This window comes from Eumetopias jubatus, unplaced genomic scaffold (assembly GCF_037043125.1).
Source record: "Eumetopias jubatus isolate StellerSeaLion01/CBP00866 unplaced genomic scaffold, mEumJub1_p1.0 scaffold_15, whole genome shotgun sequence".
In the NCBI taxonomy this organism is placed as follows: Eukaryota; Metazoa; Chordata; class Mammalia; order Carnivora; family Otariidae; genus Eumetopias; species Eumetopias jubatus.
Genome location: NW_028274821.1, coordinates 22,692,503 through 22,715,646, shown reverse-complemented (window position 1 = coordinate 22,715,646; position 23,144 = coordinate 22,692,503). Strand labels below are relative to the sequence as shown.

At 44.8% G+C, this 23,144-nt stretch overlaps 1 protein-coding gene across 3 annotated transcripts in view; it reads left to right on the top strand.

Annotated features, from left to right (window-relative positions):
- LOC114201431 (transducin-like enhancer protein 1) overlaps nucleotides 1–23,144 on the top strand; it is a 94,704-nt gene that overhangs the window by 58,974 nt on the left and 12,586 nt on the right. For all 3 annotated transcript variants that reach the window (XM_028094103.2, XM_028094102.2, XM_028094101.2), the window contains 5 exons: nucleotides 1,530–1,583; nucleotides 2,087–2,239; nucleotides 3,546–3,690; nucleotides 4,673–4,863; nucleotides 6,240–6,316. In XM_028094103.2, the coding sequence (XP_027949904.1) occupies nucleotides 1,530–1,583; nucleotides 2,087–2,239; nucleotides 3,546–3,690; nucleotides 4,673–4,863; nucleotides 6,240–6,316 (620 nt within the window). The remainder of the gene's footprint in view (nucleotides 1–1,529; nucleotides 1,584–2,086; nucleotides 2,240–3,545; nucleotides 3,691–4,672; nucleotides 4,864–6,239; nucleotides 6,317–23,144) is intronic.

The following is a 23,144-nucleotide window of genomic DNA, read 5'->3' as shown; positions in this document are numbered from 1 at the left end:
GAGATTGGAGAGAGCACAAGCAGGGGGAACAGCGAGAGGAAGAAGCAGATTCCCCACTGAGCAGGGAGCCCAATGCAGGACTCAATCCCAGGACCCTGAGATCATGACCTAAGCTGAAGACAGACCCTTAACTGACTGAGCCACCCAGGCACCTCTGTCTTTGTGTTCTTAACACCTGAAAACATTTGTGCTTTTCTGTTGTCTTTACTAACAGAAAAAGCAAATCTTCTTTTGTTTTATTTTATTCTTTTATTACATGAAAATATTTTTTTAGTAGGCTGTTATTTTGAGTTACCCAGGCTTCCTCATTGGTTATAATTTTATATAGTTGTAGTGAATTGCATGGTGCCTTAACAGTGATTAAATTAAATCTATAACAGACTATTGAAGAAAGTAAATTGGGTCTTCCACGTGTAAAACTCTAGGTACAGTTAGAAAAAACATGTAAAAGATATGAATTTAAAGTTGAGGGTAACTTTCTAGCTGGACTTGGAGGCCCCACAGAAAGCCAACGTGGCTAATATTTGCATTTGTACTTATTAGTACAAATTGTCAAACCTTTGTGTATTTGTAATTGACAGTGATTCAGTAAAAGGATTGTGTAGATCATAAATTAGTGACCTACTCCTTTTTGAGAATTAGGTGAGATCCTACTTCTTTCATAGGCTTATTGTATCACTCTGTACTAAAGGACAGGAGGCCTTTTGGCTAAGAAAGTAGACTTTTTCAGTTTGCCCTAAACTTGATGTAGGAGTGAGCACATAGTTGAATAGCTTTTCTAAAGCTTTTTCAAACTTAGGACAACCTTGCAGTATCCTGGGTTAGCAACTTGTACAGCTTTATGAAGGGGGAATACAAGCCCTACTGCAGGATGCAGTGCCTTCCAGATTTTGCCATCCCATGTTCTTCCAACGCTCCTAAAATATTCTGTGTTGATTGTAAAAGATTTTTATTCTTAACATAAGGTTAGATCTTGGTACGTTATCCCAGTCAAGTTGATAGCTTTGTTGTTTTTGGTTTTTAGTGTTCCTTTTTTTCCTTCAGTAATTAGTAACCCCATGGGAACATGGTTGAAGTTTCTCTTTATAATTGCAAATTGTGAACACTAGATTTGTTGGCTATCTTCAAGATGATACACACAAAGCAATGATATGAAGTCATGTTCTTAATTTGACATCCAGTGGGGAAAGAGCCCTGATAGAAGGCCATGGGTGGATTTCAGATTATAGGAGAGATGCACCTGTTGCAAACATACATTGAGCTCTTACTGTGCATCCAATGTTTGCAACATGCTCTCACCTGAATGATCTATAGCAGGTATTCTACTGCAACAGTTCCTGCCTGTGCCTTTGGGTAGCCCCGTGTCAGATAAGGGGGGAAGGCAATATTAATGATTAGGCCTGGCAATCTGGAAGGGGACCTGTAGGCATGTCCTGGGCTGTTTTTCAGTGTGTCTGCTACCCAGAACTATAGGAATTGAACTGGGCCTCCAACCCTTTAATAAATGGTATGAACATCTTTTTTTCCAGGATAGTGATGGTGACAAAAGCGATGACAACTTAGTTGTGGATGTGTCTAATGAGGTAACCACACATTTTCTCAAACTTTATTTTCAGAGTGACTTATGAGAAACAGAAAGTAGAGCCATGGTATTTTGGTTTCTCACAACTTTGCACATTAAAAACTTAGTGGTTGTTCACAGATGGAGCAATAGTGGTCTGACAAGAACGTTTGTTTCCTTTAAACAAAAAAATCTGTTTTCCCAGTCATTTTGGATTCCTAAGTTGGGTACCTGGTGCTCCTTTCCTTCCTGTGCCCTCTACGCAAAGTATTTGAGCATGAGGACACTTAGGATTGTTCCTGGATGTGCTTTCCTCTGTGCTGTCTTCACGGTGTGTTTGCAAACACCATCCTGTTAATTATAACAACATTGCTAGTCAGGGGGCACACTCCCAAGTCCTCCAGATCTGAAGGACTTAGAGTGTCCTCCTTTAATTTAGAGAATTAGTGTGGAAATAGAGTCCGTAAAGGGCAAGGTCCATCCGTTATGAGTGAAATCACACAAGCTTTGCTTATACTTGTCGAGGACCCTTCTTCTCCACGAGCAAGCCCCGCCCATTCACCCAGGGAAAATGGGATCGACAAAAACCGCCTGCTGAAGAAAGATGCCTCCAGCAGCCCAGCATCCACGGCCTCTTCGGGAAGCTCCACTTCTTTGAAATCCAAAGAAATGAGCTTGGTAGGTCTCCTGAGCCGTCACTTTGCCTATGCGGCTGTGTATTTTTCTTTGCGGTTCAGAGAACCCGATGGTATTTGAAAATGTGGGCTTTTACAGAGTGAGAGGTATATTTTTAAGTTTAAAGTGAGACAACTCCTCCTGCTCTTTGTCCCATATGATGTTTCCTTTCTCCCTCTCGGTAGTGTGTCTTGGGCCGTGATTCGAGAGAGACGGCAAGCTTCCATGTCTATTGCTTTCTTATTTGGGGGGTGTGCAACCTCATAGGAATTTGAAGTCCTGAGTTTACCTTATTTTAGACTGACCCACTGTGTTGGGGCATGTTGGGATTGGGTTTGGAGTCAGAATGGGGATGTACTCAAGCAGCCTCCAGAGAAGCTTGGAGCAGGTGCAGGGAGGGTGGAGCCTCCGAGCCTGCTTTCAGCCATTCAACAAATAGTGAATAGCATGTCATCTCTTAACTCACAAAAACCGAGCCATAACAGTCCTGCATTTGATTCATATACAGCCTCCCTAGGCATTATCCCATTTCACCAATGGGGGGGAAAGCCTGAGGAGCTTGCCAAGTTTACATTGCCCATCAGATCCAAGGCCTGAGGGAGCTGTGGTCTCTCCCTAGCCCCATGCATGCTGTTTGCTGCTCCATGGCACTCCTCAGACTGGAATTTAAAGGAATGAAGGGTTGAGATGCAGAGGATGATGCCCTGGGACCCTGTTACTGTCACACTCCTGAAGGCCTCTGTGCTAGTGAGTCCACACCCGTTAGTGGTGGCAGTGCTTAACTCCACACACATCTCTCAAATGGATAGGAATCCTTCTAGGGCTTTAGCCTTTGAGATGCTGGTTTGTTTCTCAACAGATCCACGGCCCTGCTGCCCCTCACCATTAGTCTCAATCCCACTGCCACTAAAAGGCAAGATTAGAAAAAGGATCCTCCCCCTGACATTCTTGGTGACCCAGCCATTTGTTTCTGAGTGACTGGGAATTTTTCGCTGGGTGGTCATCATTTTGACTTGGCCTGGATCCAAAGTCCACACGCCTGATGGAAAAATACTTTTTAAAATAAAATCTGCGGAGGAAGAAGTGTGATCATGTTCTGTGTCTCTAGCTAGAGTTTTAATTCTGGCAGGAAGAGGAAAGGTCAACATTTCTCGCTCACAAGTTAATGCTGTCAACATTGTGTGGATTTATGAAAATTGGCTGAGGGAGTAGCTAGAAGGTGCCCAGTGTCCCAGCTGCTGTTGTGATAAATTGTGTAATATGGCTTGGATTAAAAATAATACTCATTTAATTTGTTTAATGATACCAGCATGAAAAAGCCAGCACGCCTGTTCTGAAATCCAGCACACCGACGCCTCGGAGCGACATGCCAACGCCGGGCACCAGTGCCGCTCCAGGACTCCGTCCAGGCCTCGGCAAGCCTCCAGCCATGGACCCCCTCGTTAACCAAGCGGGTAGAGCCTCGCCTCTTGTGCTTTGTTTTGTTTTTCCCTTTCTGGGCTTGACTCGTCGTCTGTGCACTCCTGACGCCATTTCCCCGTGAATATGAAACACACTCAACTGCCTGCCTCTTTCCTATCCCTGAAAAGCCATGATAAGAAACAGATGTTTGTCCTTAGGTTCAGCAGCTGCACCCTGTTCGTCTCCGACTGTTTACATTTGGCTTTCTCTACCCCCCTCCAATAATCCAAATCCTAGGGACTTCAGTAAAGTTTCCGATAATTATTCCGCACGTAAGCCCCTTACCAAACTGTCACTGCATGTCTGAGTTCCCTAATACTGACCGAAACGGCCAGCCCAAGTGTGCTTCTTGCTTACTTGAGTTGGCCGGTTTTCTCCTGGTCCATCCCTCAGGAATCTGTGGTTTCTCTGTCAGTAGAAACTGGGAGGGTTTCACTGAGACTCCAGCCTGTGAATCACTTGGTAACTTCTAACTTTCTCTTCCTTAACACCTGAGGCCCAGAGGAAAATAAGCCCCAGAATATTCCTCCAAAACCCGGGCTTTGGTTTAGGTAATAAACCCAGGGTGAGGTTTTCATCTGGAATTGGTAGCAGGGAATGGAAAGGAGAAATCTTGGATTTTATCAAAACCTTCTTTTGAGATGAAGTCAGGTAAATAGGTAGTGAGTGCCCTGTGCCTTGGTTTGCCTTCTGTGATTTGGGTACAGTACTGCTGTTTAATTTTAATTGCCCGGCTTCCCAGTGCTGCCAAGCCAAGGATGAAGTACGTGGGCAGTTCTTCTCCTGGGGTCTGTTCTTCCCTGGAGATGAATTCGGCTGAGTTGGTGGTGATGAAACCAACCCCCGCCCCCCCCCCACACACACACCTCACCCAAGCCTTCCTCCTTGTCCTCGCCCCTCATGAATGGTGCTAGAAGTGACTCTGGAACTGACGGTCAGGCTGAGTCACATCACATGGCTTGTGCTTCCTTTCAGCGGCCGGCCTGAGGACGCCGCTGGCGGTGCCCGGCCCGTACCCCGCCCCGTTTGGGATGGTGCCCCACGCCGGCATGAATGGCGAGCTGACCAGCCCCGGTGCCGCCTACGCCAGCCTGCACAACATGTCCCCGCAGATGAGCGCGGCCGCCGCCGCCGCTGCCGTGGTGGCCTACGGGCGCTCCCCGATGGTAGGTGCTACGGGCGGGCCAGGGCCGGGACCCCCGCCCATGCCTGCGAACAGAGCCCCAGTGTCCCCGAGCCCGCCCACTGCCATCAGCATGCCGCTGCATTAAGTTAGGGCGCAGCGCTTCTGGGTTTACTGTTTTTGTGGATGAAACAAGGCAGTGTTTAGGAGCTACTTTGGCGGTTCAGGGGACATCTGGTTTTCTCCCCCCAAGTAGATTTTTTTTTTTTTTTCTTTTTGGAAGGCAGTGGAATGACTCAAGTAGCTCACAGAAGCCTTTTCATTCATTTTCTTGAGGGTTTTTATTTTCCCCTCTTTAATTCTTAGGAAAAACTATTTGAGAAGCTGTAATGTTTTCTTTCCATGCCTATATTATCCTTTAAACCCAACAGTGTGACTCAGGTGTAAGCAGTGATCTGAGGGCAACAACGAGAAAACAGAGGTGACTGAACCCTGGGGCAGCTTGCCCATCTTCTTGCCCAGCCTTTTATGACTATGTAAATAGTCTAATTTTTGACTGGAAAGATACAAAACTGTATGCAAAGGGCTAAATCGACTGTAATCCTCAGTTGCAATCCGGGAAAGGAACCAGATGATAACCTGTAGCAAATAGAAGTCCGTATATATTTTTCTTGGCTATCTAAAATACGTCATGTTCAGTTTTCTCCTCTCCCCTCTTCAGATGGCATGACCTCCAGTAGTTTGGTCTGATAGTGAAGTTTGTGGGTTTTTTTCCCCTCATGTTGCACTAGTAAGAAAGGCTGTGCATTGGAGGGCAAGACAGTTTAAAGCAAAGTGGGCAGCTAAAGGACTAGATAACCTTTGTTAGGGCATGAATGTTTAAGCAGTAACTTAGGCCAGTGGTATGAAACTGGGGGTGATTTTGCCCCCCTAGGGACATGTGGTAATATGTGGAGACACTTTTGATTATCAGAAGTGGGGAATGCTATTGGTACGTAGAGTGTAGAAGCCAGGGATGGTGCTAAATATCCCAAGACAGCCCCAAACAACTGTCTGGCTCAAAACATTGATAGTGCCAAAGTCGAGAAATCCTGACTCAGACAACATGCCTGTACTGGTTTGGGCAAGGCAGGACATCCTAAGTCCACAGAAAGTCCATTTACTATGGGAAGCTGGTTCTCGATGTACAAATAGACCACACTCCAGCCAACCTCCCCAGAAAGAAGTGTGGCATGTCCATTTACAGGTGGTTATATTACTTCTTGCATTGTAATTTTTTTTTTTTAATGTTTGCACATGTTACTGTTTCTATTTATGTTGCGTTGGAGATGTAGCAATTTCTAGTGAAAAGTCTTTATAGATGTTCACAAAGTGCCTACTCTGCATAAATTGAGTCTTCAATGTCATTTTTGTTTCCAGGTTGGGTTTGATCCTCCCCCTCACATGCGAGTACCTACCATCCCTCCAAACCTGGCAGGAATCCCTGGGGGGAAACCGTAAGTACCTCTGACTTCTCAGTTTTGTTTTAAAGGCAGTTACTTAGTCATGGCTATTAGCAGACTAGAATTCCAAAGGGAACACAGGCTTGGACGTTTCCAAGGAGATTTCTAGTGTCTTTTCCTGAGGAGTGTTAGCACTTTCTATAAATAGGCACCTTGTAGGTGTCATGCCTCTGTCTTCTCACTATGGGTGATCTCATGCATTTAGTTATTTCTGGAGAGAAGCTGTTGTAGACGGGGGCCAGGAGGGAGGCAAGAAGCGGGGGTGGTTGGCCCTCCTTGCTTGACCCCTCTTCAGAAAACTGCTCTGCTCTGCCTTTGGTCAGAGGGTAGCTGCTGGAGGTTTTCAACAGGACTGTGCTGTGGGCAGTAGTAAGCTGTCACGAACTCTTGAGATCTCTGAAATTTGAAACATGTCATCTCTCTACCTGGCTCAGTGCTACCTTTTCCTTATTTTGGTGGAAACTAGAGTTGTATGAAGGATAGTTGTGGCGTCTGTTGGATCCCAGCGTTGGAGATTGGAACCTCCCTGCCCACCCCTCCCCAACTCCCAATAAAGTTTGGGGCGTGCTTGACACGGAGAAGTCCAAGATTACAAAACTAAGAGTGGCTTTGTGGGAAAGCATGAAAGATAGATTAAAGGGACAAAAGAACATTCAGAATTTGAAAAACCCCATTGGTTATTCTTCCAGGGTCACTTAAAATCACTTGCTTTCCATATGTTAGTAATTAGAAATGAGATTTTGAAGAATTTCTAAAGTCCTTAATTTACATACAAAGCAAAATCCAAATATGGGGGGGGGGCGGTCTGTCTTACTTCCCAGCATGTACTCTGCTCTTCTGTAGGGCCTTTTACAATTTTGATTTTTCCAAATAGGGGTATGTGTCATAGGCCTTCAGTTTATTTTTCTGATACTCTCTGCCTTTGTGTGGTTGCTTTCAGCTTTCATTTATGTGTCTGCTGCATGTTGCATATTACATTATTCTGAGTGGTCCATTCAACTACCTGGTCACCTTGGTGTAATTTGAATTAGAGCCTTTCTTCAAATAAACCAGCAGCATGAGGAAAAATGGAATCCTTACTCCATCACCTGCTTTTTGGAAAGCAGATTGCCACAGCTCTACTTTACATGCATTATAATATCTATTTCATGGTAATTTGATTCATGACAAAACGAGACTTTTTCTATACTAAGAACTGGTAGAGAGATGTTAAGAACGTACAGTGACATCTAGGCCCAGGGAAGAGCAGGATTAGGGGGTGGGACAGTGTTGTAAATGTTTTCTTACCTTGTAGATCTCTTCTGATTGAATAACCTTGAACTGCTATGTTGTTTAGTTTTTTGGATCTGCCCCTCTGCATCCAGCCTGGGATTCCCCCGGGCACTCAGTGGGTATTTTTTTTTTAATTTTTATTGTTATGCTAATCACCATACATTACATCATTAGTTTTGGATGTAGTGTTCATGATTCATTGTTTGTGCATAACACCCAGTGCTCCATGCAGAACGTGCCCTCCTTAATACCCATCACCAGGCTAACCCATCCCCCTACCCCCTCCCCTCTAGAACCCTCAGTTCATTTTTCAGAGTCCATCGTCTCTCATGGTTGGTCTCCCCCTCCGATTTCCCCCCTTCATTCTTCCCCTCCTCCTATCTTCTTCTTCTTTTTTTTTTTTCGTAACATATATTGCATTATTTGTGTCAGAGGTACAGATCTGTGATTCAACAGTCTTGCACAATTCACAGCCCTTGCCATAGCACATACCCTCCCCAATGTCTATCACCCAGCCACCCCATCCCTCCCACCCCCCCACCACTCCAGCAACCCTCAGTTTGTTTCCTGAGCTTAAGAATCCCTCATATCAGTGAGGTCATATGATACATGTCTTTCTCTGATTGACTTATTTCACTCAGCATAACACCCTCCAGTTCCATCCACGTCATTGCAAATGGCAAGATCTCATTCCTTTTGATGGCTGTATAATATTCCATTGTGTATATATACCACATCTTCTTTATCCATTCATCTGTCGATGGACATCTTGGCTCTTTCCATAGTTTGGCTATTGTGGACATTGCTGCTATAAACATTGGGGTGCACGTACCCCTTCGGGTCCCTACATTTCTGTCTTTGTGGTAAATACCCAGTAGTGCAATTGCTGGATTGTATGGTAGCTCTATTTTCAACTGTTTGAGGAACCTCCATACTGTTTTCCAGAGTGGCTGCACGAGCTTGCATTCCCACTAACAGTGTAGGAGGGTTCCCCTTTCTCCACATCCCCACCAACATCCCTTGTTTCCTGACTTGTTAATTTTAGCCATTCTGACTGGTGAGAGGTGGTATCTCACTGAGGTTTTGATTTGGATTTCCCTGATGACGAGCGATGTTGAGCACTTTTTCATGTGTCTGTTGGCCATTTGGGTGTCTTCTTTGGAAAAATGTCTGTTCATGTCTTCTGCCCATTTCTTGATGAGATTATTTGTTCTTTGGGTGTTGAGTTTGATAAGTTCTTTATAGATTTTGGATACTAGCCCTTTATCTGATATGTCATTTGCAAATATTTATCTTTTGGTTTTGTGGACTGTGTCTTTTGCTGTGCAAAAGCTTTTTATCTTGATGAAATCCCAAGAGTTCATTTTTGCCCTGGCTTCCCGTGCCTTTGGCGATGTTTCTAGGAAGAAATTGCTGTGGCTGAGGTCGAAGAGGTTGCTGCCTGTGTTCTCCTTTAGGATTTTGATGGACTCCTGTCTCACGTTTAGGTCTTTCAACCATTTGGAGTCTATTTTTGGTGTGGTGTAAGGAAATGGTCCAGTTTCATTCTTCTGCATGTGGCTGTCCAATTTTCCCAACACCATTTGTTGAAGAGACTGTCTTTTTTCCATTGGACATTCTTTCCTGCTTTGTCGAAGATCAGTTGACCATAGAGTTGAGGGTCCATTTCTGGGCTCTCTATTCTGTTCCATTGATCTATGTGTCTGTTTTTGTGCCAGTAGCATACGGTCTTGATGATGACAGCTTTGTAATAGAGCTGGAAGTCCCGAATTGTTATGCCGCCAGCTTTGCTTTTCTTTTTCAACATTCCTCTGGCTATTCGGGGTCTTTTCTGGTTCCATACAAATTTTAGGATTATTTGTTCCATTTCTTTGAAAAAAGTGGATGGTATTTTGATGGGGATTGCATTGGATGTGTAGCTTGCTCTAGGTAGCATTGACATCTTCACAGTATTTGTTCTTCCAATCCATGAGCATGGAACGTTTTTCCATTTCTTTGTGTCGTCTTCAGTTTCTTTCATGAGTATTTCATAGTTTTCTGAGTACAGATCCTTTGCCTCTTTGGTTAGATTTATTCCTACGTATCTTAGGGTTTTGGGTGCAACTGTAAATGGGATCGACTCCCTAATTTCTCTTTCATCTGTCTTGTTGTTGGTGTATGGGAATGCCACTGATTTATGTGCATTGATTTTATATCCTACCACTTTACTGAATTCCTGTATGAGTTCTACCAGTTTTGGGGTGGAGTCTTTTGGGTTTTCCACATAAAGTATCATATCATATGCAAACAGTGAGAGTTTGACTTCTTTGCCAATTTGGATGCATTTCTTTCTTTCTTTCTTTTTTTTTTTTATTTTTCTTTTTGTCTGATTGCTGTGGCTAGGACTTCTACTACTATGTTGAATAGCAGTGGTGATAGTGGACATCCCTGCCGTGTTCCTGACCTTAGGGGGAAAGCTCTCAGCTTTTCCCCATTGAGAATGATATTTGCTGTAGGTTTTTCAGAGATGGCTTTTATGATATTGAGGTATGTACCCTCTATCCCTATACTCTGAAGAGTTTTGATCAAGAAAGGATGCTGTACTTTGTCAAATGCTTTTTCTGCATCTATGGAGAGGATCATATGATTCTTGTTCTTTCTTTAATTAATGTATTGTATCATGTTGATTGATTTGCAGATGTTGAAACAACCTTGCAGCCCAGGGATAAATCCCACTCGGTCATGGAATAACGCTTTTATTTATTTATTTATTTTTAAAGATTTTATTTATTTATTTGAGAGAGAGAGAGACAGCATGAGAGGGGAGAAGGTCAGAGGGAGAAGCAGGCTCCCTGCTGAGCTGGGAGCCTGATGTGGGACTCGATCCCAGGACTCCGGGATCATGACCTGAGCCGAAGGCAGTCACTTAACCAACTGAGCCACCCAGGTACCCTGAATAACCCTTTTAATGTACTGTTGGATCCTTTTGGCTAGTATTTTGGTGAGAATTTTTGCATCCATGTTCATCAAGGATATTGGTCTATAATTCTCCTTTTTGATGGGGTCTTTGTCTGGTTTTGGGATCAAGGTAATGGTGGCCTCATAAAATGAGTTTGGAAGTTTTCCTTCCATTTCTCTTTTTTGGAACAGTTTCAGGAGAGTAGGTATTAATTCTTCTTGAAATGTTTGGTAGAATTCCCCTTGGAAGCCATCTGGCCCTGGGCGTTTGTGTGTTGGGAGATTTTTGATGACTGCTGCAATTTCCTTAGTGGTTATAGGTCTGTTTAGGTTTTGTATTTCTTCCTGGTTCAATTTTGGTAGTTGATACATCTCTAGGAATGCATCCATTTCTTCCAGGTTATCTAATTTGCTGGCATAGAGTTGCTCATAATATGTTGTTTATAATTGTTTGTATGTCTTCGGTGTTGGTTGTGGTCTCCCCTCTTTCATTCATGATTTTGTTGATTTGTGTCATTTCTCTTTTCTTTTGGATCAGTCTGGCCAGGGGTTTATCAATCTTGTTAATTCTTTCAAAGAAACAGCTCCTAGTTTCGTTGATCTGTTCTGTTCTTTTGGTTTCTATTTCATTGATTTCTGCTCTGATCTTTATTATTTCTCTTCTCCTGCTGGGTTTAGGCTTTTTTTTTTTTAAGATTTTATTTATTTGAGAGAGAGAGAATGAGAGATAGAGAGCACGAGAGGGAAGAGGGTCAGAGGGAGAAGCAGACTCCCTGCTGAGCAAGGAGCCTGATGTGGGACTCGATCCTGGGACTCCAGGACCATGACCTGAGCCGAAGGCAGTCGCTTAACCAACTGAGCCACCCAGGCGCCCTGGGTTTAGGCTTTATTTGCTGTTTTTCTCTAGCTCCTTTAGGTGTAGGGTTAGGTTGTATATTTGAGACCTTTCTTGTTTCTTGAGAAAGGCTTGTATTGCTATATACTTTCCTCTTAGGACTGCCTTTGCTGCATCCCAAGGATTTTGAACAGTTGTGTTTTCATTTTCATTGGTTTCCAGGAATTTTTTTAATTCTTTTTTAATTTCCTGGTTGACCCATTCATTCTTTAGTAGGATACTCTTTAGCCTCCATGTATTTGAGTTCTTTCCGACTTTCCTCTTGTGGTTGAGTTCTAGTTTCAAAGCACTGTGGTCTGAAAATATGCAGGGAATGATCCCAGGCTTTTGGTACTGGTTGAGACCTGATTTGTGACCTAGGATGTGATGTATTCTGGAGAATGATCCATGGGCACTAGAGAAGAATGTCTCTTCTGTTGCTTTGGGATGGAGTATTCTGAATAGATCTGTTAGGTCCATTTGGTCCAGTGTGTCATTTAAAGTCTTTATTTCCTTGTTGATCTTTTGCTTAGATGATTTGTCCATTTCATTGAGGGGGGGTGTTAAAGTCCCCCACCATTATTGTACTGTTGTCGATGTGTTTCTTTGCTTTTGTTATTAATTGCCTTATATAATTGGCTGCTCCCATGTTAAGGGCATAGATATTTACAATTGTTAGATCTTCTTGTTGGATAGACCCTGTAAGTAGGATATAGTGTCCTTCCTTATCTCTTATTATAGTCTTTGGTTTAAAATCTAAATTGTCTGATATCAGGATTGCCACCCCAGCTTTCTTTTGGTGTCCATGAGCATGGTAAATGGTTTTCCACCCCCTCACTTTCAATCTGGGCGTGTCTTTGGTCTAAAATGAGTCTCTTGCATACAGCATATGGATGGGTCTTGTTTCTTAATCCAATCTGATAGCCTGTGTCTTTTGATTGGGGCATTTAGCCCATTTACATTCAGGGTAAGTATTGAAAGATAGGAATTTAGTGCCATTGTATTGCCTATAAGGGGACTGTTACTCTATATTGTCTGTCTTCCTTTCTGATCTGTGGTGCTTTTAGGCTCTCTCTTTGCTTAGAGGACCCCTTTCAATATTTCTTGTAGGGCCGGTTTCGTCTTTGCAAATTCCTTTAGTTTTTGTTTGTCCTGGAAGCTTTTTATCTCTCTTTCTATTTCCAATGACAGCCTAGCTGGATATAGTATTCTTGGCTGCATATTTTTCTCGTTTAGTGCTCTGAAGATATCATGCCAGTCCTTTCTGGCCTGCCAGGTCTCTGTGGATAGGTCTGTTGCCAGTCTAACGTTTCTACCATTGTAGGTTACATATCTCTTCTCCCAAGCTGCTTTCAAGATTTTCTCTTTGTCTCTGAGACTCGTAAGTTTTACTATTAGATGTCGGGGTGTTGACCTATTTTTATTGATTTTGAGAGGGGTTCTCTGTGCCTCCTGGATTTTGATGCCTGTTTCCTTCCCCACATCAGGGAAGTTCTCTGCTATAATTTGCTCCAATATACCTTCTGCCCCTCTCTCTCTTTCTTCTTCTTCTGGGATCCCAATTATTCTAATGTTGTTTTGTCTTATCATATCGCTTATCTCTCAAATTCTGCCCTCGTGATCCAGTAGTTGTTTTTCTCTCTTTTTCTCAGCTTCTTTGTTTTCCATCATTTGGTCTTCTATATCGCTGATTCTCTCTTCTGCCTCATTTATCCTAGCAGTTTGTGCCCCCATTTTTGATTGCACTTCATTAATAGTCTTTTTGATTTCGATTTGGTTAGTAGATTTTAGTTCTTTTATTTCTCCAGGAAGGGTTTCTCTATTAACTTCCATGATTTCTTCAAGCCCAGCTAGTATCTTTAAAATCATGATTCTGAACTCTAGGTCCAACATCGTACCAATGTCCGTATTGAGTAGGTCCCTGGCAGACGGTACTACCTCTTTTTCTTTTTGCTGAGGTGATTTTTTCCATCTTGTCATTTTGTCCAGAGGAGAACAGATGAATGAGAGAACAAAATGCTAACAGGTTAACAATGTCCCCAGCAAATATACTCTAAACAAATCTGAAAAGACCTGAAACCAGGGGAAAAGAAAGGGAAAGAAAGAAAAACGAGAAAAAAAAAAAGGATAAAAACAAACAAAAACAGAACAAAAAAAAAACAGAATATGATCAAATATGATCAGGCTGGTGCATAGATCAGTGCCACACACTAGATTTTGGGTGTATTTTGGTCTGTTAGAAGAAAGTGCCTCCTAAAATTTTAAAGAAAGAAAGACTTACATATGTACAAAATAAGGGTTGATACAATGAAGGGATGGCAGATGAGTGTAAAGATGAAAATTATAAAAGATTTTATAAAAGGAATTAATAAGTTGTTTGAAAAAAGAAAGATTTTTTACAAAGGAAAGAGAAAGGCTGAGAATGTGATCAGGCAGGAGACTAGAACAAAGCCATACACTAGTGATTTAGGGTATATTTTGATCTGTTAGAAGAAACTGTATCTCAAAATTTTAAAGAGAGAACAACTTATATGTATATGCCAAAAATAAGGGTATCTACTATGAAGGGATAGAATATGACTCTAAAAATGAAAAATAAAAATTTTTTTTTCAAAAAGGGATTGATAAGATGTTGGTTGAAAAAGGGAAAAAGAAAAATTAAAAAAAAAACAGTGAAAAAAATTAACTTTTAAAAACTAATGATTCATTGTAAAAAAGCCATGAATTCTACGTGCAGTATTCCCCTAGCGCTGGAGTTCTCCCGTTCTCATTGATCGGTAAACTTGGTCTTGGCTTGCTGGCTGTTCGTGCTGATCTTCTGGGGGAGGGGCCTGTTGCTGTGGTTCCCGTGGTGGTGGTGAGGGGGGGGGGGAATTGCCCCGCCCTTGCCAGGGGCCGGGCTAAGTAATCTGCTCGGATTTGCTCTCGGCAGCTTTTGTTCCCTGCAAGCTCTCGGTACAGCTTTGGAGGACGAGAGTGAAAATGGTGGCCTCCCAATCTCCGCCCGGAGGAGCTGAGAACTTGGGGCCCCGCTCCTCAGTGCGCCCCCAGAGAAAAGCAGTCAGTCACTCCCATGTCCCCGGTCTCTGGCCGCACTCCGTGCTCACCCGGCCTGTGACCGAGCATTTCTATCTCTGGCACCCGACCCTGTGTGGAGTCTCCAAACCCAGCAGATCCCTGCGGTGCGCTTTCCTGCCGCTCCTCCTGGGGGAGGAAGGGGAGTCTCCCCGGATCTGCCGCTTGTTGGGTCCCTGCTGGAGGAGCAGTGGCCCAACTGTGCCACGGATCACGGTTTATGGCAACCCCGAGCTGAGAGCCCGCGCCTCGGCTCCGTCTCTGCAGCCGGCTTCCCCGCTAGGATCCCTGGAAGCTCTGCCGCACTCAGGCTCCCCCGGTCTTTCTGTGACCCCGAGTGTCCTGAGACCACACTGTGCCACGAGGGTTCCACCCCCCGCTTAGCCACTGGAGCAACGTCCCTCAGCGGAGCCGACTTCTAAAAGTTCCGATTTTGTGCTCCGCGGCTCTAGCACTTGCCAGAAGCGGCCCACGGAGGCCCCCTCCCCCGCCGTATAGCCTCCCGAATATTGCCTCGGATTTACTTCTCCGCACGTCCTACCTTCCAGTAAGTGGTCGCTTCTCTGTTCAGAGAGTTGTTACTATTCTTTTCGATCTCCTGTTGAGCTCGTAGGTGTTCAGAATGGTTTGATCCCTATCCAGCTGAATTCCTGAGACCATACGAAATCCAGGTCTCCTACTCCTCTGCCATCTTGCTCCGCCCTCAGTGGGTATTTCTTATCCGTGGTCTCTGGCAACGTAGCTGTTGTGTGTTCTACAGACTGGTGAGTGGATAGAGGGCAAATGAGTCATGGGATGAGAGTCAATAATTAATAGTAACTGATGAATCTTCAGGGAAATAATAAGCAAATAATGCCAAGTTTAACTGACCATTAGGGAAAGCCAGTTTCAAGAGTCAGAGGTGTGGGGGTATGTCTGGCTGCCAAGACCGCACCCTAAATGGGACGGGTGAGGCAGGTGGGGTGGGGTGGGACGAGCTATGATCTATCGTGATGGTCTTGAAGGTGCAGAGGACCATTAATCAGACCTAGCTCTTTACAGTTTGTGTGTGTGTGTGTGAATAATGCAATTAGACACAAAGTTGAAGCCTTCTCTGAATGATAATACTGTTGCCATGCTTAGTAGAGCCAAAATACTCATCCTTTGGCTGTGAGCACCTTGGATTTCTTTGTGTTCACATCTCTGTTAAGCTAGGGCACAACATGCTCAGGGACAATGACAGTGGGCAAGGCAGCAAAGTTGTGAGAGTCACGTATGAGGGTAAGTCTCTGGATCGGAGTGGTCACTGCCTTCCAAAACAGTGAAAATACATTCTTTAGGATTCTCTTTTAAGTTTGAGGGGAGCCATGTTATGTGAGGAAGATTGAGTTAATATCGGAGGGGAAAAATGGAGTTCACCATTGTCTCTGGGATCTGGGCTATACATTCTATTCCTTTGTTTTAATCCATTAATTAGTATGAGAGGGCTTCCTGTCCTCATTGTTGAGTAAAGTAATAGTCCCTGAAGCAGTGCTTCTCAAAGCTTCTATGACGACCAGTTTTTTTCCCAACATGACCCAGATTGGTACTCTTGTAACAGACAAATACAGATGAATAGGGGAAGAAAGATACACAGTATAAGTCCCAGTTGTTTTTTGTTTGTTTGTTTTTTAAGATTTTATTTATTTGAGAGAGAGAGCAGGAGGAGGGGCAGAGGGAAAAGCAGGCTCCCCACTGAGCAGGGAACCTGACTAGGGGCTGCATCCCAGGAGCCTGGGATCAGGACCCGAGCCGAAGGCAGACGCTTACCCGACTGAGCCACCCAGGCGCCCCAGTCCCAGTTTTTTATTACAAGAGTCAGCTGTCATCAGTTGACTCTGTCGAGTTGCTGTATAACTGTTTTCAACACTTCCTATCCCTGAGTGAGCTGATTTCCGTGTGGACGGTAGCAAATGTTTGCAGACCACACTTCGAACAGCTTTGGTCTGAGGCACTTAAGAGAAATGGTGACAAACCAACATGGCCAGGGTAAGGGTGAGCGAGGTGTAAAGGTTTGTATCATCCTCTGACAAATACCAATCGAAATAATATTTGGGTAGGGCGATGGATGGTTACTCTCGGACATTTGTGCGAGAACTGTGTGTCAGGCTTTGTGCCAGGTGCTGGGCAGGCTCCGGGAAAGAGAATGTTCATCTTCCCCACCTTTGGGGGGCCTCCCGATGTGGAAACATGAGAGGGACAAATGCTGCAGTACGTTTGTGAGGCACCCTGAAGGCAGAGCAGTGGGGGCTAGGCAAACATGTAGAGTCTTGATGGTTAGGATGGGAAGGGCTTCCTCGGGGTGAGGAGGATACACTGAAAGCTAAGCATGCGCAGGAGGAACAAACCCACAGAGCAAAGAGGGCAGAAAATTTGGACCATTGCAGGTAGAGGGGACAGCCTGCCACATGATCCCAGCACATGGGAGCTTGAGGGATTCCTGTGCCAATGGATGAGTTGCTTCTGAGTGGCAGAGCCAGGAGAGTTCCAGTGGGGCTGGAGGGACCTTGACAGTGCCTCTAGTGTGAATGCTCATCTGTGGTTCAAGTGTCCCATGATCGCCTCACCAAGTGGCTGTGTGCTTCTGCCCACGTGTGGCTGGTAACCGGGCCTTGCTGGTGGTTCCTGGAGCAAGCCACTTTTCCTGGCTGTGTGAAAACTGTTCCAGCCCTCGAGCTGAGATCTGTCTCCCTGGAACCTTTATCCATCGATCCTGGTTCTTTCCTACCCCTTGAGACCACACAGCACACCACTCATACATCATCCTCATGGCAGCTCTTCAGATATTTTGAGACCACCATCTTGCCACGAGGCTTCTCTTCTGGCTGAATATGTCCGTTGCTTCAGCCCTATCTTGTGGGATGTGATTTCAGGTTCCTGCACCATCTGCTCACTAAAATCTAACAGTCACCTCCCTCTTGTCCTCTCCCACTGATTTAATTGAAACCTGCTGCACAGGCCTAAAGGACCCTATTGGAAGCTCACAGCCTAGTGATGGAGAGACCACATTAATCAACTAATCACAAAATTGAATGCATAATTGTAATTGAGAGAAGAGCTATGACCAAGAGAAACGCTGTTCTGTAAAAGCACGTGGCAGGCTTCAAGGAAGAAGTGTTTCTGAGCTGTTTTAATCCCATAGGGGAGAAGGAAGGAGCATATGCAAAGGCCCTGTGGCCTTACATTGTTGGTTTTTGTGTTGTTTTGTTTTTATCAAAATAGAATAGAGTAAGGTGACTCCTGTTGCCACTATTTTGTACTTGGGTGGTGGTGTTAAAATGATGTAGGAACTCAGTAGGGTTTCCCAACCAACCTGGTCATTTTCCTTGTCTCCTTCACCCCCACACCTGTCTCTCCTGACTTCTCTATCTTTGTTAAAGGCGTCATCCTCATTCTCTCTGACATCTGTGCACAAACTTTAGCCTGTGATTCTTCCTTGTTTAAGTGACATTTCACCAGTTTTCTTCATTGTTGAAATCCTCACTTAATTCCTAATGACTTTTGTCAGTAAGATCCTAGATAAGTTTTCCCCTTTATAAAGTGCTTACCTGATTAGGTTCCTTTCTTGCTCAGAGATCTTCAGCAGTTGCACATAAACTGGTGATGGGGCATTCAAGGCCCCTCTAGTACTTTTACCCCCACCTGCTTTTCTGGCCTCATGTCACATGTTCTTTGCATCTTGTGCATGGGCCGAAAGAGAGAACCTTCCATTCTCTGAGAGCCTTTCCTCCTCCTAGCTGGAGCAGTGTCCCTTCTTTCTGTGCGAAGACTTTTTGTCCTTCAGAGACCATTTCTGTTGCCACCTTATTAACACGAAGCTTTCACTGATGCCTTATGAAATGTGATCCCTCTCCAGGAGCACCTTGTAACATCTTGTGACCCCTTGCACGCCTTGGCTTTGAGTGACCGTCATGTGCCCATGTCAGATCTCTACCTGCTTCTTCCCTATGAGAACTGAAGCTTTGAAGTCCCTCTGTCCCCTTGAGCACAAATACCCAGTAAACAAATATTTGGTGCATTGAGTAGGTGGGAAATGAGTCTGGGATTGTGTAAGACTGTGACTCATCCTTTGTAAAAGAGATTCACATTTTGCATCTGTGGTTTTAGAGTTCAGCACTGCTGATTTGTAAGAGGTAACCCCGACTGTTTTGAAACCCTCGAGGCAAGATTTAATTGGTATTGTTTGGTCAGCTTCACTTGAACTCACTTTTAGTTTTAGGAAATGTGTTCCCCCGAGTCTTGTGGAGATCCCTGGTAAGAGAAATTCTGGTTTAGTTAGGTCAACATCTCTTTGCTGTGCCTCACACCACCCTTCCCCCAAAACGGCGTTTTGGCTCCAAAGGACCGCTTTCCTCTCCATCCATGCATGGAGGCTGTGCCCTACCTGCCTCGTGTAGTAGCACCTAGAGGTCAGTAGTAACTCAGACTAATAATAGCTTGGCTTAAGATCCAGCTTCATTCCAGGTTCCTTCACCCTGTGTTTTAATGCTAGACATGTAATTGAAAAATCTTACACCCACTCGTTTAGTGTTTAAATAAATCTTTAAAGTACCTTTTTGGAGTTGGAACCTAAAGAGAAAAGAAAATCTTAACTACATATGGGGTAAAATTGCTTCTTAGGAAAACATGTTTTGCAGCAGTGGGGAGAGGCTACCCCGGCTTCCAGCCGAGGAGACATTTCCATGGCCAGCCCTTGCCCCGATCCCCCACCCCATTTTCCAGTCCTGATCTTGCTTCTGGTTCCTCTGTGGACCATGTCTAGAATCCACAGCCGGCTTATTTAGTGGATTTGGAAATTAATTCGGCCCTCTTTTCACTGGTTATGGTATTTGGGTGTTTTTTGGTCTATTAAACGCCAAAAGTAACATGCTTGTTTTATGCCTCGTTATCACATTTGGGTTTGGGTTTAATTTCTGTTTTTCTACTCTTTGGTCTTCTGGGAATGTGTAGCTAATTACTTGAGATTATATTGAAATGGAAGGCCCTTTATTTATTTTTTCTGAAGATTTTATTTTATTTATTTGAGAGAGAGAAAGAGAGAGCACAAGAGGGGGTAGGGTCAGAGGGAGAAGCAGACTCCCCGCTGAGCAAGGAGCCCAATGCGGGACTAGATCCCGGGACTCTGGGATCATGACCTGAGCCAAAGGCAGTCGCTTAACCAACTGAACCACCCAGGCGCCTGGAAGGCCCTTTATTTTGATGTGAATTACGTGTAGCTACTAGAGAGCTGACCTCCCTGCACATCTCTCTCTCCCTCTTCCCCTTCTCAGAGATGCCTTTCAGTTTATCAGATGTAAGTGTGCTTTGTTTCTTTCTTGCTCACATGATTCTTGGTTGCCTGTAGTGGTTGGTTCCTTTGCTAGAATTTTCGAATTGAGCTTTGAAAGGGCTGTATTTTAAACTTTTCTTTGTCTTCCTTTTCATCCAGGAATCTCTTGGTTCGCGTCTTTGTCCTGCATGGGAGCCTTGTTTTTACCCAGCACATTTACATGTTTTCAAACATTTATTTTTTTTTTAATTTTATTTATTTATGAGAGAGACAGCACAAGCCAGGGGAGAGGGAGAGGCAGATTTCCTGGTGAGCAGAGAGCCTGATGCAGGACTTTATCCCAGAACCCCAGATCATGACCTGAGCCAAAGGTGGACACTTGACCGACTGAGCCACCCAGGTTCCCCACAGATTTTCAAACATTTAGTTGGTAGAGGAAGTAGGGCCTAGAATTCAAAGTCATAAATGTTAACTTTGCTGGAGAACCTCCTAGATTATCAACTAGACCATCTCCCATTTCTTTTCTCATCTTTTTCATGTCCATTTTAAGAGGTTTTGCGTTTGCCTTTTCAAAAAAATGGGAATAGTCCTATGTTAAGGTCATAAATAAGGAAACAAATACAGAGTCTCCCATCTTAATGCTTTAAATTCTCACCTTGTAATTTAATTGTTACTAAAGCCCTCTATTCCTGTAGATATGCTCTCTTCCAAATAGGATAGGAATTGTGCCCTCATCTGCATATTTGCTGTTTGGAAGGATCCTGGGACGCCAAACTGGAAAAATCCTGTGTTTTATAGATGTTATGGGTTAGATATGCAGACCTTATGAAATGTTAAAGGTAAAGCTTGTTATATCAGCAGTGAAGGAGATTTTACCATAAATAGATGAATCGTATTCCCAAGGACCTATTTTCTTTTCCTGAAATCTTAGAATAATATGGCTCTGATTTCCTTATGACCTCACACCCTGGTCCCCCCGCCATCACCTTCATTATCCTAGCTCTTGAGGCCAAGGGTATCCTCCACAGTCGTAAATTACATCATTCTCATATACCTTTGGATGACCCAGGTGCCCCAAGCCCTCCAAGCCTCCGGGGCCAGGACTCTATAATGAAGTGCCCCGATGACATTGACAAGAAGATTTCTCTCGTGTAGGCTACCTGTCTCCATCTGATGGGCACGCATTTTCCCTCTCGAGGCGATAATGTCCAAGTTAGTGCCAGTGTGAAGCTAGGGTGAAGATTAAGAGCTCTCCTTTTGTGGTGGGCCTGCCCTGGATGTCCTGAACTTGAATCCTGGCCCCTCCACTTACTAGCCCAGTGGCCCAGTGACCCTGTCCTGTACTATTGCTTCTCGTCTCCACATAATGAGGGATAGTGAGCTACCTCCTGATGCGAGAACCAGAGGTTGAATCTATGTTGTGTGTCATGCTTTTCTGGAAGTACCTTCCCACGCAACCTCATTTACACCGCACCTCCTCAGTCGTGTTTAGTGGGTAAGTTTTCTCAGGGCGTGTTATAAATATAGGGACATGAGGCACAAGGTATAGGTAAGTTACCTATGGCCCCCACATCTTATTAGTGACTAGCTGAACCTCTAATCTGTGTCTCCTTTTTTTTTTTTTTTTTTACTCTACGGTATGCTTTTCAGCTGCCAGGTGCGGGATCGCGATTTTTGCCTGTGACCTGTGGCAGCTTCTGGAAGGGTCCCGCTTCCACTGGGCTCTGCTGACTTGGGGAAGGGCCATGGATTTCACTCCATCACTGTGGTTGCTTTCATTGCCTTTTGTTTCAGTCCAAATCATCTCCCTAGGGACCGCATTCCCCCCTTGGGAATGTTGATACTGTCTTTTTGTGACATTTGGTAGGACGACTGGAAATTTCTGGGGGACAGTTGGCTGGCATAACCCAGGTGGCTAGAGGACCCTCACTCTCTTGTAGCTTACTCTCCTTGCCAGAGCGACCTTCCGTGCCTCGACTTCTAAGCGAGTAGGGTAGCGATGAATGACTTGGGGTGTTGAGATCCAGCCGTATGTTGGCTGGCGAAGTCAGGCCACCTGTCTCTGAAGAACTCTGCAGTGGGAAAAACAATGAACGAGAAGTGTAAACACGTGTGGCAGTCCACAGTGTGATACGTGCCATAGCCGAGATTTATAGGAAGAGACAGGACCCTGGAAAAGAATCCTGCCTGGGAAGGTTGTGGCCGACTGAGGAGGAGAGCAAGTGACGAGCACTTAGGAGGGAGGCGGCGCTATTCTAGGCCAGAGGGAACAGTTTGTGCACAACTTGGAGATGTGACAGTGTGCGGTATTTTAGGGGACTGGCCCATTGTCCCACGTGGCAGGGAGTTTCAGATACAGGACGGTCACATGAACTGAGGCCCAGCCATAATACATCATGAAGGACTTGGCGAGCCCCAAAGAGCGCGTGAGGGTTTCTGACATGACTGGATTTTTGATACTTGTTCCGACAGCCGGAGCTTCCCCGTCGAGAATGCCAAGTCCACAGGCGGCGGGGTCTTGGCCGCAACGATGATCTCTGGGGGCCGTGGTTCTTCATCACTGTTTACCGGATCCCGCTGTTGCCGTTCCTGTCTATTTCCAGCAAACCAACGACTATGTAAACACCTGTTTTCCTTTGGCCGCAGAACACAGCATAGTTTTATTAGCAGCAGAGCTAGGAAAAAAAACAACCTACTTCTCCAAAGCGCGGTCTTGTTTTCCAGCTTGCTGCTGTCCCCGAGAGGCTTCCTGGTGGGGACTCCTTCCTTTGAGTTCCTTCCCCTCTGCTGTGTGCCCAATAAAGGAAGCGGCCTCAGCTCCGAAGGCGTTTGACTTCATTCAGTTTTTTACATCTCTGCTGTTCAGGGGGTTTTATTCTTTTCAGTTCTCCAACCAGATTTCGGAATTAGATCCTGATCAGCAGGTGCTTGTGCAGAAAGCTGGGTTGGGGCAGGGGCTCAGTTCTCTGAGGCTTTCGTGGGTGCAGTGGGTGGCCCCAGCAGTGTGGCCACTAACGAGGGCAGCAGGAGCTCATTCTTTCTGCCTCACAGTGTGCCACAGTCCTGGCTACATGTCTTCTCCTCTTTGCCAGGGGCTGTCTCTCCACTCTTGCTCTTCAGGATCTATGGATTTCCTTTGCCTCATCGTTGCCATGTGCTTTCCTGACTCCCACCCTGCACCTTCCTCCCTTTCTGCATTTCTGGTCCTCACGCTGGCCCACTGGTTGATAAAAGAGCCCTTGATTGAGCATACCCTCACTCTCCTCTTTTAAAGTCATGGGTGTTTGATACCGATGCTCCCATTCTCTGAGGGCCCTGCCGGTGTGGAGCACGGTGTTCATTGTTTAATGGTTTTGCAGCTCTTCTCACCCTTAGAG